This window comes from Anomaloglossus baeobatrachus, chromosome 8, assembly GCF_048569485.1.
Source record: "Anomaloglossus baeobatrachus isolate aAnoBae1 chromosome 8, aAnoBae1.hap1, whole genome shotgun sequence".
Classification (NCBI taxonomy): Eukaryota; Metazoa; Chordata; class Amphibia; order Anura; family Aromobatidae; genus Anomaloglossus; species Anomaloglossus baeobatrachus.
In genome coordinates this window covers 149,717,892-149,735,387 of record NC_134360.1, presented here as the reverse complement: position 1 = coordinate 149,735,387, position 17,496 = coordinate 149,717,892, and the positions used below count along the sequence as shown (strand labels likewise).

General features: G+C 51.7%; 1 protein-coding gene across 1 annotated transcript in view; it reads right to left on the bottom strand.

Moving 5' to 3' along the window:
* The window catches only part of CFH (complement factor H), a 1,163,637-nt gene that overhangs the window by 1,078,393 nt on the left and 67,748 nt on the right, over positions 1–17,496 (bottom strand). Inside the window, exon 3 of the mRNA XM_075322035.1 lies at positions 5,260–5,365. Coding sequence (XP_075178150.1) covers positions 5,260–5,365 — 106 coding nt within the window. The remainder of the gene's footprint in view (positions 1–5,259; positions 5,366–17,496) is intronic.

The following is a 17,496-nucleotide window of genomic DNA, read 5'->3' as shown; positions in this document are numbered from 1 at the left end:
AGGTAGTCCAGCCAATCTGTGACGAAAGTGCAGGTGTGGATATAATGTAGCCTGCATCCAATGTTGGTTCTCTCGATGTCTGACAGCTCAACAATACCATCTGTTTCCACTTCCAAAACAAGTGATGACCTGCCAATCACACTCCTTGTTGCGTGTAAAGGGGTAGAAGTTCAGTGTGAAAAACCATGTGAGACTGCTGTCCCCAGTCACAGAGGATGAAGAGCACACAGATGCACTTGATGGGGCAGGCGGTGGTTGCACAGGCATGCTAGGCCGCATTGTAGCACAGTGAAATTCACATTGCGACTTATGCTTCATTTTAAGTCGTGAACAGGGTGGGCTCCCCAGTATGCAGCAAAACCAGGCAACAGGAAAAGGACTCTAGTCAGTTGGGTTGATAAATGATTGTTTAACTTTACCAAAACAAACAATAAGAACCATGCATACATTTTAAATAATTGAACAATCTATTCTGTTGCCTACTACCTGCTAATCCCTCTGCGTAGCAGTAATTGTGTGTTTGTGCGTGTCTGTGTGTGTGTGTGTGTGCGAACACGACTTACCAGTGGCGAATCACAAGAGCTTCCCAGTTATCTACGTAAACATAGACAAAACACATTACCCCCCTGAATACCCTTATTAGCTGAAGCCTCACAGATAAGGCAGATGATAACAGTGTGAATGCAAACCACACAGCTCTGCAACACAGTCATGGAAATCTTGAAAATCAACAGTCAATGCAAACATGTGTCGCTGTCCCTCTATGATTTAAACTGTACGTGACAATTTGACAGTGCAGAGGCAGCAAGTCTTATTGTCTCTAAATAGTCGGCCTACCCAGAACAGATATGTGTTTTGCTAATAAAACAAAGTGTTGCGTGCCCGCATTATTGTCTGGGCACAGCCTACCGTACCCGGGTACTGTGATGTCCAGTTGCCAGAAATACAGACTTTATGCTCCTCTCACGGTAAGCAGTATAGACCACACCATAAGAATGTTGGTCTGTGGCACAGGATGCTGCTCACTGGTGTTACGGTACTCCTCACTAAACTCCAAAATGACTCCCCTCACAATTGAACGAAGTGTTTCCGCGGTGGCTCCTTGCTGTAACACACACCTTTAGCTTTTCCTTCTGTTCATAGACAGCATCTCCAAGTCCACACCCGAAGAGCAATTTCTCCTCCACGTCTAAGTGTGGAGAGGCAGCTAGTGCGCATGCGTGTGCCGATTTACCCCAGCCGCAGCCTAACTACAGTGTTTCGCCTAGTGAGTATGCTCAGCCTGACTGTGCCATTCCTGATGCTAAGACTTCATTTCGGGATACAGCGCATGCTCCCACACTTAGTGCGAAAAGCCTCTTTGCACTGGTACTTGCATTCCGTGCCGGGTCTAAGTCCTGTTTTGTGCCTAAACACCATGCTAAAGCTGATAGTCTTTTTTCAGAGACTGTATTTCATGCTACTGAGCCTGCTCAGGCATTTACTGCATCAGAGACTAGGTCCGGTAATGAACTCTTTGGCCCTGCCCCTGATGTGGGGGGCCCATATAGACCACAGGGCATCAGGTGTCCTGACGATGTGGCCAGGCCACTCCCAAATGGCTTGCAGAGGCCCACCCCTATGACTTGTCACCTCATTATTGATGGTCAGACGATGACTGGTGAGGTGTTTGTGTCGTGGCAGCCATGAGGTCATTATTGAAGTTGCGGTTCCAAATAGGACGCTAGTTATGCCACTCATGACGTGTCACTCTGCTTTTGTCTCCAGGAGGTGCATTGTGGTCCACCCTGGTTTGGGGCGGACCCAGGTTATAAAACGGGCTGGAGCCAACAAGGAGGTGCGCAGTCTTCTATTATGCTCCGAAAGAGCACACCTCCATGTGTTGAACCCATTGCGGCTTTAGGCCAGAGGTAGGCAGGGATAGGGCGTCGATGCAGGCTGCCACCACAGATGGTAACGCAGAACGGTTAAGACCAGCTCCTGTCCTACTAGTCCTGCTTGTGCAGCCCAGTGGCATTAACAGGCCTGCTGCTGCTGATGTGCCTGCTGTCCAAAGGTGTGGCCCCAATGCACACGGTCAGCGTACTCAATGGCCCCTGTAATGTTAACAGGAAGTTCCTGGGCTGGGTGGGCGTGTTGACCCTGTGACGCTAACAGGGCTCCCAGTCTCCAGATCCGAGTGGCGTCTAACTCGGTTCAGGCTACTATTAGTTTCACAGCCACACAGCTCTGTATCCTCCACCTAACCTTCCAGTTGTCAACCTCTCCTTTTCCATCTGGGAGCACGGTGGACACTGACTGCTGATGGGGATATATACCTTTCTCTTTCTTTTCTTATTAATTTTCGTTATATAGCGGTAACCTAGTATATACCACCTTATCCAAATCTGCCAGTCCCACCGTAACAGATGGTGTTTCTTCAGCAAATGTTACTTTTGCTTAACCACCAAACCCACGGACAAAAACTTATTTCCCCTTTCCAACACACCTGTTCCCCTTTCCACCAGCATCTGTCCTTTTTCGACTCATTTTGTATATGACCAAAAGTGCAACTCTGCAGGGACACCGTACTCAATGCCATCTCAGCACAGCAGCCAGCCCTCGGTCCCTCAGATGTGGACAAGTAAAAGCCCATTTCCTCCTATCCATGACAAAGCGTTGAGATTCACTCTGTGCAGCACTGGTGTTTAGTGGAAAAGCAGATCTAAGATTGCGTACCACCTTCTGCAGATACTCCTGTATACGTGCGTCCCTTTCTATGGCAGGAATTATTTCGCCAAATTTTGTGTTGTACCAGGGATCTAACAGTGTGGCAACCCAGTAGTTAGCATTACTTCGAATTCGTACAATCCGAGGGTCATGTTGTAGGTAGTGCAGCAAGAAGGCGCTCATGTGTCTTGTGCATCCAGGAGGACCAAGTCCTTGGTGTGTTGGTGGCAGAGAGGTGAGAATCGTGCCTCCTTCCTCTGCCCTCTCCCCCAACCACGCACAACCGAAATGTGAGCAAGCTCTCACTCATCTGCTGAGTCTTCCATGCCCATCGCCAGTTCGTCCTCCATTTCTTCATGGGCTCCTGCACCTTCCTCAACAATTTTTGCTGATACTATGCGCCTTTGTTAATCCCTCTCCCCCACCGTCCCTTGACTTCCACCTAGGTGCCGCTCACCGTCTGGGCCTTGTAGATCTTATTATCCCTTCTGCATATGACTCCTCCTGTACTTCCTCCCCTTCCTCTTGGACCAACACCTGACTCCGAATAATGCTTACCGTGTGCTCCATCTTGTAGATGACCAGATTTGTCATGCTGAGAATGGCATCACCAGTGCTAAACATCATCGTCGACATTTGTAAACTGTGTAGAAGGGTGCATAGGTCCTTGATCTGACACCACTCCAGCAGCGTGATCTGCACCACTTCTGGATCAAGTTAGCCCAGGGTATACGTCATACCGTATTTCAGCAGGGCTCTGCGGTGCTGCCACAGACGCTGCAACATGTGCAGATTCAAATTCCTGCGTGTCGGAACATCGCATTTCCGGCGTTTAACCGCCAGACCCTAAGAGTTCAGGAGCGCTGAAAGTTGTTGAGCTGCTGGGTGCGAAGGATGAAAGTGAGCACATAGCAGCATGCCCGCTGCACAAGGCCATGTAGGCCGGGATGGTATTTTAAAAATTGCTGGAGAATCAGATTCAACACGTGAGCCATGCAAGGCACGTGTGTCACATTGCCCTGACGAAGGGCCGCAGACAGGTTTGCATCATTGCCGCACACGGCTGTTAAGTCACCAACGTAGTCCACTCAATCAATTTGTACTCCGGTCGCCAGGTGACAACGTGTTCCTTTCGTGCATAGTGCTGATGATGGGAAAGGAGTCGATGCCAGCGGCGCAGGTGGACGCAGGTTATGGTCAACCACTGGGTTGCGTTACCTTGACAGATGCAGAACCACAGGCTGAATGTAGGTAGTGGGTATCTCACAGATGAAGTACCATCATTCAGCTACAACCTATGGGAATACACCACACCATTTTTTAGGCCCCTCCTGTCTGCAGACCACTGCCAGACAAAGCTATGAACCTCTTGTTACTGTTACCCCCAGTTCAGTTTTATGATTTTGTGTGCTTGTTACCTGACTACTTTTCCTGCTTGCTGTTTATGTACCTCGTTGGCCGATACGCATTTCACCTCTGCTTGTTTTGTGATTAAGTCCTGGCCATCCCATTCTGTTCCTCTTCCTCAATTAATGTTTTGACCCTGCATGACTACTATTCTCTGGAACTGCAGCCTTCCACAGGTATTGATCAACTTGGGCCCTGTCTAATTCCAAATCACTGTATAGGGGTTAAAGGGTTTCAGGGTTCTGGGTGCCCAGCTTGGTGAGTGGCTTCCCTCTAGCCTATCCTTTACAACCCATCTGAGTGTGTCAATCCAGGCAGGCGTTACACCGTGCCCTCTGCAGAAGGCCATGTAGGCCGGGATAGTGTTTTAAAAATTGCTGGACAACCAGGTTCAACACGTGAGCCATACAAGGCACGTGTGTCACATTGCCCTGAAGAAGGGTCGCAGACTGGTTTGCATCATTGTCGCACCCGGCCTTCCCTGGCTACTGGTTGAGTGGAGACACCCATTGATGAAACTCGGTCTCACTCTCCAGAGCTAACCGTCCGACTAACGAGCAGTTCTTATTTGATGCAGGTGTTAGTTTTGGGTATGAAAATTTAAAGGATAATTCCATTTTTTTTCCTCATAATTGAGTGATTCCATAATTTTTCCCCCTGTTTGGTCTTGAAAAGTAACAGTTACTGGTTAGCACATTATGTTTTCATGTATTTTTTTAGTGTTTCTTAAAGCCAGAAAGTTGCCATTTGAAATTACTTTAGTTTTGTGCCATGTCTGTGTTCTGATTTTTTTTAAACAAAAGTATACAACTGAATGAACATCCTTAGAGCCAGGGGATTCCATAATTTTTTGCCAGGGGTTGTAAGATTACATAGAGTATACCAGGTGAAATTCCCTTTAATAATATGAGGAGTCAGAGTTTTGTTAAGTGCATTCTCCCACCTACTGCATTTAACACCTGTTTTACATGCGGCTAAAAATTTGGATTTTCCAAGTTTCAGGCAGAAGATTGACAATAAAAAGTACCAAATAGGTCATGTTTTGCTGAACTACATACTCACATAAATGGCTAAGAGGGGACAAACTTACTGACAAATTCCCTTTAAAACAAGTGGTACGTGGTTAACATGGATTCAACTCACCCTTCATCACAGGCGTACAGAACAACAGCTCCAAATACGAATGTCTCCTCATTTTTCAACTCAAATGATCCAAATGGTATATCACCTGGATGCCCACATGATTTTTCTGTAGACAAATAATAAAATTTCAATGTACAGTATTTCCTATTGTAATGAAAATGTATAATCTTAACATGATTTCTTGGCTTATACATTTTATACGCGTTCAAAGTTACAACACTGTTCATATTTATTTAAAATGGAGAAAACCAGCTAATACCAAATAGCAGGCAGCATTCCATTCTTAAGATTATGTTATTACAGACTTTGCCCCAAAATCCTCATAAAAAATGCTTCAAATAAACTTAAATGCCTTAAAGGGACCACATGATACATCATGTGTTTAGACGAAGAAAATGCGTTACTTCCTTTTAGTAGATTAAATTACAATTAGTAGTACAGCAATACTATGGAGCTTTAAGGTTTCACACTCTTTCTGATTTTATTGTCTAGTGATCTGTATTAACCAGTTAAGGACCAGGCAATTTTTTTGTTTTTGTGCTTATATTTTTTCCTTTCCTTATTCCAAGAGTCATAACTTTATTTTTTAGTCAATATAGCCGTGGGAGGACTTATCTTTGCTAGATGAGTTGCACTTTGAATTTACACTATCCATTTTATCATAAGCTGAAATGGTAAACAGAAAAAAAATTCCAAGTCTGGCAAAATAGCAAAAAAAGTGAAATTCTGTAATTGTTTTGGGGGGTGAGTTTCATTTACAACATTCATTTTACCATAAAACTGACCCAACAGTATGATTCTCCAGGTCAGTACACTTATGGAAATATCAAATATGTAGAGTTTTTGTTTTATTTAAAGGGAACCTGTCATGTACAATATGCGTTCTGACCTATCAGCAGACGTATGTGTGCCCTAATTACACCTCCCTACCCATCCTTGTGTTGTAAAATTGTGTAATATGAAAGTAATAAAAAACGTTTTATTACTTCCATATTTCCTATGTAAATAGTAGGGCCCTTCGCCCTATGGATCATTGGGAGACCTTGTATCGATTACATCAGACCTGCAGGTTGTTTTAAGGGTTAATAAATAAGAAAGTGGAGGTTTTTTTGTTTTTTCTTAATAAAGGATTGTTCTCTGTATTTTGGGTTTATTTCTTTTTACTTGGAGAGTTAGTAATGGGGGTTTCATAGATCACTCCCATTAATAAAATCAGTCTTGATGACAGTTGTGATTTTTTGACAAGTCACAGTTGTAATTAACCCCTTTTAACCACTCTAGGGCAATCAAGATGAGCCTGGTAAAGTGTCGGAATTGTCACATCAAATGGATGCTGCAAATCACCTATATAATGTATATAGACTGCTATATGTGCATTATATAGGCGATACTGCAACTGCTCTATATATATTACACAGATTATACTGCCAGCTGTCGCAGTATCACCTATATCATGTATAAAGCCTGCTATATGTACATTACTTAGGTGATACTGTGACTTCTGTTTGTACAATACATAGGTGATATTGTGAGCAGTTGCAGTATCACCTATGTAGTGCATATACAGCATTTACAATATTATTTAGATGATGTATATAGACTGCTGAACATACATTTTGTAGGCAATACATCAGTTACAGTATCACCTGTATTATGTACTGTACATACAGCAGTTTATATACATTATATAGGTTATACTGCAACTGCTGTATGTAGGTTACAGAGATGATACTGCCAGAAGTCACAGTATCAGATGTGCAACATATATAGACTGCTGTATGCACATTATACAGTTGATACTGTGACTGATGTATGTACATTACATACATGATACTTTGACTGCTGACAGTATCATCTAAGTATCATGTATGTAATGTACATATAGCAGTCACAGTATCAACTATATAATGTGCAGACAACAGTCTATATACATTATATAGATGACACTGAGACTGCTGTATGTACATAAAAAAGTTGTCATATTGAAAGTAACTCATCAAAATCCTGAGATGAGGGAGGATGGAGCACTACAGATGGTCCAGCATCAGGCAAGGGGCATGCAGAAGAGCGGGATCCCCAGGATTGGTGAACAGAGAGCTAACGCCGCCCACAAAAATATGTTCTGATGCTGGCATTGGCCAGCATCAGACAGAAAGAGCCCTGTGCGTGCTCTGGCAGTCTTTGTTTGTGTGTGTGCACCACAGCGGCCTTTGTCAAAGCTAACGCACTCACACACTTAAATGGCCAATGGCATTGAATGTCAAAGTGGGACGCCAGCCCTTTAAGACTCTGGCGCAGAGTCCTGTGCGTGCTCATGTGACGCCCTGGGCAAGCCAGGGGTCACAGGTCACAACACCACCACACCCCACACTCCAGGTAGGCACATCACAGCTAAACTACAAATCCTTGTTGCCTTCCTCCAGAGGCTGATGATTCACACCAGGGGGTGGGCCAGGCGGTTGGCTCCACCCACCGAGGAGATCACAGTTCTGGAGGCGGGAAAAACCAGGCAGATTAGCTCAGGGGGAGCTTGAGTGAGGAGCTAAGTGAAGGAGTAAACAAGTAGTGAAAGTAGAAGAGTGGTAAAGGAGGAAAGCAAGTGAGGTGACAAGAAGGAAGGACAGCCTGAAGGGTCCAGCTTTGTGTAGGGCCAGATCAGCAAGGTCAGCGACGGCGGTGACTGTCTGGAGGGGGACCGTTTGGAAGTTCCTGGAAGGACCCCGTTGGCTGTGTGCCCGGTGGTCTGGAGCAGTGTTCCGAAGGACAGTCAGCACCAGGGCAGGGGCCTCTCGGACCCCGGCAAGGCTAGGAGTCACCAAATTTGCCGAATCCGTCAGTGAAGGGGACGTAGATCCCCCAGCAACCAAGTCCCGATTGAAGGCAACCGCCCAACCTGAAGCAGAGAGACACCGCCACTGCCAAGGCACCAGTTTCTCAGGGCCAGCGCCTGCGGGCAAAGTGTAGAGCTCCTCCGGCCCAGATTGTAGTCGGGGAGCGGGTAACCGGAGGGAATCCACCGCTACCACAAGTCAACCATAGGTGCAAGGAAGAGGGACATCACCGTAACCTACCGGGAGTGCAGGTGCAGCCGTCTGTGGGACCATCCTACCAGCCGTTTGGTTTACCGTACAAACTGTGTCCATGTCTCAGGCTGAGTGAGTACCACAGTGCCGCAAGGCACAGCGCCGTCCCCCGCGCCCCTGCGCCCACCAGGCCCCGCACCTCACAAACCATCACCGGGCCCCGGGATCACCAACCCCTGCCCACGGAGGGGCAACACAACACCTGGCTGCTCCGCATCACCATCCCCGGGATCCCCGCATTGAGCAGCGGTGGTGAAATCACCACAACCGTGGGTGGCGTCACGAACTATAACAATCCCCGCACCCAACAAACCCCTTTCACTCACGGGCGAGGAGTGCCGCTCGAGAAACCCCCGGGATCCGGCCTATGGCTCGAGCCACCACTGAGCAGCGGCCGCCGGACCCGAGCAGAAGGGGGCGAGCATAGTGTGCTGACACCCTCCTCCCCGCCCGCGACAACTTGGCGTCACGAACAGGATCTTACCGCTCTGCCGTCTGGTAGAGGTGCGACTTGTTACCGCCGGAGGCATCCGGCAGAAAAATTTCAGAAGCCGCCATCTTTGGCGCGAAAAGTTCCCGCTCGAGCGTCTTCTCGAGCAATAGAGGCGCGAAGGCCAAGACCCCGCCCCGAGAGAGGAGGGGCCGGAAAGAGCTAAGGGGGACGGAAACAAGATGTCTGCGCCCGACGGAGCCGCTGGAGGAGCGGTGGTCGCAGCCGCAGCGGCACTCGCGGATGGGAATGGACCTGCCCAGGTCCCGGCCGTACCGGCGGGAGGTGCCGTGGCCCCCACGCTCGCTCAGGTCATGCCGTTCTCCTTGCCCTATGCGCCCGGAGCTGCCTGGCTACCGCAGTATGATGGGAAACCGGATGCCCTGCAGGCCTTCCGGAAAAAGCTTAACCCGTTGCTAGAGCTGTACCCCCTGACTGATAAGCAACGGGCAGCGATAGTGCTAGGCCAGTTAACCGGTGCGGCGGAGCAGGAAGCGGAGACCTGGGCCGAGGGGGACCGGCTCTCTGTAGCCACCATCTTTGAGAAGCTACAGACTGCCTTTGAGACCCAGACTGAAGCTGAGCTGAGGATGCAGTTTTACCAATGCTGGCAACGAGCTGGGGATAGCATTCGGGACTATGCTCTACGTCTGCAGACCGCCCTCCGCACGCTGAAGCGGGTGAACCCTATTAATGAGGCGGATAGCAACAAGATGTTAGTGGAGCAATTTGCGCAGGGGATGAGGTCCCCTGAGGATCGTAAACAACTCCGGCTGTGGGCCCTGGAACACCCTGATGTGGACTTTGCTGTGTTAAAGGAGCGGGCCATTAAAGCATTACAGCCTCCAGCAACCGAAGTTCTGGAACCCGCCCCGTGGCCCGTCGAGACGGCTCCCGTTATGGCGGCCTCAGCCAAATCTACCTCTCCAACACCTGCAGCCCCGAACAGCACAGTGGAAGAACTGGCAGCCCAGGTCCGTCGCATGGACGGAGACCTTGCCAAAATCCTGGCTGCACTACAACCTCTGACCAGACCTCAGCCTCCGGCGCAGATACAGCTTGCTGACAGTCCCGAGGACGTTCCCTGGATGCAGCGGAGAAGTGCCGACAACCCGCGGAGCAGACCCCCAATCTGCTACAAGTGCCGTAAGCCGGGTCATTACTACCGACAGTGCCCGTTAAACGAGCAACCCCTGGGGCCCCGGACCAATCCTCAGGAGTAGAACATCGTGGCCCCCCGGACTGGCGGGACCGATATATCGGGGCCCGCCCTATCATCCCCGTGGCTGTGGACGGCATACCAGTGATGGCTCTCTTGGACACTGGATCACAGGTAACTACCATCCCGTACACGTTGTACCAGCGGTATTGGGCCGTAGACGAACTGGCGCCCCTAGACAATAGTATAACATTGATTGCCGCTAATGGACTCCCATTGACCCAGGTGGGGTATAAACAAGTGGCTATGACAGTGGGGCAAGCCGAACTGCAACACCAGGGTATGATTGTGATCATGAATGAGCCCAGTGATCATAACCCGAAAATAGTGCTGGGAACCAATGAAATGGAGCACTGCATGGCTGATGTGTTAACCCTATTACAACAGCTAGCCGCCACAGCAGCAGGGAGCCAGCAGAGGGCTGTGCAGCGTGGGATCCGAGCCCTGATGTACCGCCAGCATGTAAGCTCAACAGGAGGGGAGATTGGTGGAGTGAGAGTGATGGATGTTGCTCCATTGACTGTGCCCCCTAGGAGTGAGATGATGATCTGGTGTAGGGCAGCAGTAGGGCCTCAGGGGCGTGATTACCCTGCGATGATGGAGCCCATGCCTTCCAAGCACTGGCCCACTGTAATGGCCGCCCGAGGGGTGGTGGATGTGAAGAAAGGGAGAGTGCCTGTGAGAGTGCTGAACTGTGGAGAGGAAGAAGTCAGGCTTCCCCGGTATGCCACCATTGCCAAGCTGCTCACCCTGGACCCTCACACTATCCATGAAGCCAGTCCATCCACACTTCCACCTACCACCAGCACTTCCCCACCCCAGGGGGAGACAAAGGAGTGGCATCAACAGCTACATGTAGGCACTGATGATACCCCTACACATCACAGGGCAGGGGTATACAGGGTGGTGCAGGAGTACGAACAGGTTTTTAGTAAGCACCCCCTAGACTTTGGGCAGATCAAGGGGGTCCAACACCACATCCCCACCGGTGAACATCCCCCTATCAAAGAGAGGTACAGACCTATTCCCCCTGCACATTACCAGTGTGCCAAGGATATGTTGAGGAATATGAAGGAGGCAGGGGTTATTCTGGACAGCTGTAGTCCTTGGGCCGCTCCGTTGGTACTGGTAAAGAAGAAGGATGGTACCATGCGGATGTGTGTGGACTACCAGAAGATCAACCAGATAACCCATAAAGACGCCTATCCATTACCTCGTATTGAAGAGTCTTTGGCTGCGCTGAGAACTGCAAACTACTTCTCGACCCTTGACCTCACCAGCGGATACTGGCAGGTGGCCGTGGCCCCAGAAGACCGGGAGAAGACCGCCTTCACCACCCCGATGGGGCTTTGCGAATTCAATAGCATGCCGTTTGGGCTGTGCAATGCCCCCGGAACCTTCCAACGGCTGATGGAGTGCTGTCTGGGACATTTAAACTTCGAGACCGTCCTGCTGTACTTGGATGATGTGATTGTTTATTCCCAGACGTATGAGGCCCATCTGGAGCACCTGGCCGAGGTGTTCGCGTCCCTTGCCAGGTACGGGATGAAATTGAAGCCCTCTAAATGCCACCTGCTGAAACCCAGGGTGCAGTATCTAGGGCATGTGGTGAGTGCGGATGGTGTCGCCCCCGACCCTGAGAAGATTACTGCCATCCAGAGCTGGCCGAGACCAACTACAGTAAGGGAAGTAAGGCAGTTTCTGGGTCTGGTGGGGTACTATCAGCGCTTCATAAAGGGGTATACGAAGATGGCTGCCCCCATGCAAGACCTCCTCGTGGGACAGACCAAAGGTGGTAAACCCATTGGAGCCCCACTGTCGTGGGAGGACAAGCATGAAGAGTCCTTTTGTCAGCTGAAGGCGGCCTTGACCGGAGAAGAGGTCCTGGCGTACCCTGATTATGGGCGCCCGTTCATCCTCCACACGGACGCTAGCAACGTGGGGCTAGGAGCGGTCTTATCCCAGGTCCAGGATGGAAGGGGGAAGGTGATTGCCTATGCTAGCCGAAAACTCCGGCCGACTGAAAGGAACCCTGAGAACTATAGCTCCTTCAAGCTCGAGCTATTGGCGTTGGTGTGGGCTATCACGGAGCGGTTCCGCCACTACTTGGCGGCAGCAACATTCACCGCGTTTACGGACAACAATCCGCTGACTCACCTGAACACGGCCAAGTTGGGCGCGCTGGAGCAGCGGTGGGTAGCCCGGCTGGCCAACTATGATTTCACCATAAAGTACCGAGCCGGACGCGTCAACGTAAATGCGGATGCACTCTCCCGAATGCCCCATTTGTCAGAAGAAGGGTGAGAGGACGACAACCTCGAGGAGATTGAGTTGCCTGCGTTTCACCAGCCGCCTACTGAGAGGGTACAAGTACATCAGCAACGAGTGGATCTGGACCCACGGCCCAGTCAAGAGTGGCAGGAAGCTCAAGACCAAGCGCCAGCTGTTCGCCTTGTCAAGACTCTGGTGGAACAAGGTGCTACGGGAATAGACCCTGCCGCTCCAGCCGAAGCCCAACGCTTGTGGAAGGAACGGAAATGGCTTCACCTACACCAAGGGAGGCTGTACCGTGAGCTGATCAACCCAAAGACCCATGAGAAGAAATGCCAGTTGGTCATTCCCCAAGCTGACGTCGCTACTGTTCTGCGGGCATACCATGATGGTGCTGGCCACTTCGGGTGGAAGAAGCTGGAGATGCTGTTGAGGGAGCGGTTCTATTGGAGTGGGATGCGTGGATCGGTGGAGGCCTGGTGCCGAGAGTGCGGTCCTTGTACGCTGAGGAGAAAGGACGAGACTAGCCAGAGGGCACCCTTGCATCCAATAGTCACCCATCAGCCGCTGGAGTTGGTCGCCCTGGACCATGTCAAGCTCACCCCTAGCCGAAGTGGGTACGCCTACGCATTGACCATTGTAGACCACTACTCAAGGTTTATGGTGGTAGTCCCCGTTAAGGACCTGACTGGTCGAACTGCTGCTCGAGCGTTCCAGGCTTATTTCTGCCGACCCCATGGGTACCCCGAAAAGGTACTGACTGACCAGGGCCCGGCCTTCGAAGCAGAGGTGTTCCACGAATTCTGCCAGTTGTACGGCTGCAAGAAAATCCGGACCACTCTGTACCACGCCCAAACCAACGGCATGTGCGAGAAAATGAACCACTTGGTCCTGGGGCTTCTCAAGACGCTACCGCTGGAAGAACGGAACCTGTGGCCGGAAAAGTTACCCGACTTGGTCGACATGTACAATAATATCCCCTCTAGCTCGACGAAGTGCACCCCAGCGTACCTGATGAGGGCTCGGCCTGGCCGACTGCCGGTGGATCTGGAGATGGGGTTGGAGGCCCCAGAAGCACTCCCTTTGACGGCAGAGTGGGAAAGTCGGAGGAGAGCACAATACCGGCAAATCCAGGAATATGTGGAGAAAAACCTTAGTCGCAGTCGAGAACAGCAGGAGCACCGGTTCAATCAGAAGGCGTCCGCGGGTCCTTTCCAGCCAGGAGATGTGGTGCTGAAGCGGAAGAGGAAGGCCCACAAGCTGGATGATCAGTGGGAGCAAGTCCCTTACGTCATACAACCCACAGAATGGGAAGATGGGAAGGCCTACCAGATCAGCCGTGACCAAGGGGGCACCCTGGCCACAGTTTCCCGGGACCATCTAAAAAGGTGCCCCCCGGCGTTGGAGGCAGAGGCTGAAATACCGGTTCCTCCACCAGCAGAGAAGGCAGCAGAGGTAATCCACACTGTAATGGGTGACTTCCCAGCAAACTGGCCTACACAGAACGGCGCGGTGATTCTTCCAGTGATACTGTTCCCACAACCCGTGGATGAAGAAGTAGCGGAAGTGGTTAACCGTGAGCCAGAACCAGTACCAGTGCCCAGGGATGAACCTGTACCCAGCTCCCCTACGCCCCCGCATGCCCCACACTATAGCCGAGAGGAGGAGCCGATTGTTCCCTCTACCCCACTGTCTAGCACCACTGACACCGGTCCCCGAAGGTCCACCCGTTCCAACCTAGGTAGACCTCCACTTAGGTACCGGGAGACCGTTCTGTGAGTACAAGGGGGCAGGGAATGTAAAGTGTGTTTGTTTGTTGAAAAGTTGAAAGTTCTGCTGATGATGAAAATGATAATTACCGAACAGTTACCTGATTTGCTTAGTGATTGAACCGGCACTGTTGTCCCCGTGGGGACCGTTTAAAAATGCATGGGAACTATCCATGGACAAGCCCGTGAACTTGCAGGGCAACCACAAACGTTAGTGGCTTGTAAATATGTTGGTTGCCGTTACCGTTTTCCGCAATGCCGCCTCCGGAGAGGCAGGTTGGAGGGAGGGCCCTCAGCAGAGCAGGCTAGGGCCCAGCCACCAAAGGAACCGGTGGCTACCCTCTGGAGGGAAGGACAGATCCCGCTCGGGTAACTTGTGCTGGACTGTGGGTCAAGGGGTGCTGCCTGGGTTTTAGGGGCAGCATCAGGGCCAGGTTACTTGGGTGGGAGAGAGCGGAAACCGTAACCGTAAACCATTGCAACGTTAAAGAAATGTGCCTCCCGTCTTGGGAAGAGTTATTAAAAATGTATATATGTTAATTTCCAAATGTTATCTTTTTCAGAAAAATAAAACCGGTGTAGGACGGCAGCCCGCGGACGGTCTGCATTTTGCTAAGGGGGAATGTGACGCCCTGGGCAAGCCAGGGGTCACAGGTCACAACACCACCACACCCCACACTCCAGGTAGGCACATCACAGCTAAACTACAAATCCTTGTTGCATTCCTCCAGAGGCTGATGATTCACACCAGGGGGTGGGCCAGGCGGTTGGCTCCGCCCACCGAGGAGATCACAGTTCTGGAGGCGGGAAAAACCAGGCAGATTAGCTCAGGGGGAGCTTGAGTGAGGAGCTAAGTGAAGGAGTAAACAAGTAGTGAAAGTAGAAGAGTGGTAAAGGAGGAAAGCAAGTGAGGTGACAAGAAGGAAGGAAAGCCTGAAGGGTCCACCTTTGTGTAGGGCCAGATCAGCAAGGTCAGCAACGGCGGTGACTGTCTGGAGGGGGACCGTTTGGAAGTTCCTGGAAGGACCCCGTTGGCTGTGTGCCCGGTGGTCTGGAGCAGTGTTCCGAAGGACAGTCAGCACCAGGGCAGGGGCCTCTCGGACCCCGGCAAGGCTAGGAGTCGCCAAATTTGCCGAATCCGTCAGTGAAGGGGACGTAGATCCCCCAGCAACCAAGTCCCGATTGAAGGCAACCGCCCAACCTGAAGCAGAGAGACACCGCCACCGCCAAGGCACCAGTTTCTCAGGGCCAGCGCCTGCGGGCAAAGTGTAGAGCTCCTCCGACCCAGATTGTAGTCGGGGAGCGGGTAACCGGAGGGAATCCACCGCTACCACAAGTCAACCATAGGTGCAAGGAAGAGGGACATCACCGTCACCTACCGGGAGTGCAGGTGCAGCCGTCTGTGGGACCGTCCTACCAGCCGTTTGGTTTACCGTACAAACTGTGTCCGTGTCTCAGGCTGAGTGAGTACCACAGTGCCGCAAGGCACAGCGCCGTCCCCCGCGCCCCTGTGCCCACCAGGCCCCGCACCTCACAAACCATCACCGGGCCCCGGGATCACCAACCCCTGCCCACGGAGGGGCAACACAACACCTGGCTGCTCCGCATCACCATCCCCGGGATCCCCGCATTGAGCAGCGGTGGTGAAATCACCACAACCGTGGGTGGCGTCACGAACTATAACAATCCCCGCACCCAACAAACCCCTTTCACTCACGGGCGAGGAGTGCCGCTCGAGAAACCCCCGGGATCCGGCCTACGGCTCGAGCCACCACTGAGCAGCGGCCGCCGGACCCGAGCAGAAGGGGGCGAGCGTAGTGTGCTGACACCCTCCTCCCCGCCCGCGACACTCACACACAGACAAGAACCACCGTAACGCACACAGGGTTCTATAAGCAGGGCCACAGCATCGCACTCTGCACATTTGCACCGTGACCCAGCGGGAAAATACCTGCTGTACCAGATTGTCAGTCCGGGCCTGGATATAAGTGTATATGAGTGCTGCAGTGCTGAATTGAATCAACTTAAGGTGAAATTGCCCATGTTTTCTCATTGCGGCAGTACTGAGCGGAACCTTTGCCAGTTAAAGCAATGATCAAGGCACTAAACTAAAGCCTGCTTTACACCTTTCAATTAAGCATACGATATCGTATGCAATATGACACGCCCCCAACGTATGTGCGACACGTTTAATTTGTTGACCGTGTCGCACAAACGATTAATTGCCGTCACACGTACTTACCTTCCATACGACCTTGATGTGGGCGGCGAACATCCACTTCCTGGAGTGGGAGGGACGTTCGGCGTCACAGTGACGTCACATGGCAGCCGGCCAATAGAAGCGGAGGGGCGGAGATGAGCGGGACGTAAACATCCCGCCCACCTCCTTCCTTCCGCATAGCCGGCGGGACGCAGGTAAGATGAGTTCATCGTTCCCGGGGTGTCACACACTGTGATGTGTGCTGCCTCGGGAACATTGAACAACCCGACGTGCAATTTTTACCAAATTAACGACGTGTATGGGATGAACGGTTTTACGTTCAATCGCAGTCGCACGTAGCTGTCATACGCTACAACACCACTAACGATGCCAGAGATGTGCGTCACTTACGACGTGACCCCGCCGACACATCGTTAGATATTGTAAAGCCCGCTTTAATATATTACCTCCTATACAAGCTAACACTAAGATATCAGAACATGTTTCTGTCGCGGGCGGAGGAGGGGACGCTGCGCTCTCCCACTGCTCGGGTCCAGCTGCCGCTGCTGCTGCGCCCTCTGCTGCTCGGTGGCTCGAGCGATGGGCCGGATCCCGGGGACTCGAGCGGCGCTCCTCGCCCGTGAGTGAAAAGGGGATTGGTTTTGGGGATTTATTGTTGTCCGTGACGCCACCCACGGTTGTGGTGATTGTGTGGACACCACTGCTGCTCTGTATGGGGATCCCGGGAGCGGTGACAGAGAGCAGCTTTGTTGTTATTTCTCCCCTCCGTGGGTAGGGGGTTGGTTGTCCCGGGGCCCGGTGAGGGGGTAGGGATGGATGGCAGGCCGGGTGCGGGGCCTGGTGAGGTGCAGGGTCGCGGGGGCAGCGCTGTGCCGCACGGCACGGTGGGACTCACTCAGCCTGAGACGTTGACACAGTTCTCGGTAAAACACACGGCTGGAAAGACGGTTCCCACGGACGGATACTGTTGTTTTTCCCTGGTAGTTGGCGGTGACAGTCTCTGTCCCTGCACCTAGTGTAATGTTGGTAGCGATGGGTTCCCATCGGTAACCCGCTCCCCGACTTGGATATGGGCCGGAGGAGCCCCTCTTTGCCCGCAGGCACTGGCCCTGAGAAACTGGTGCCTTGGCGGTGGCGGTGTCTCTCTCCTACGGTTGGACTGTTGCCTTCAATCGGGACTTAGT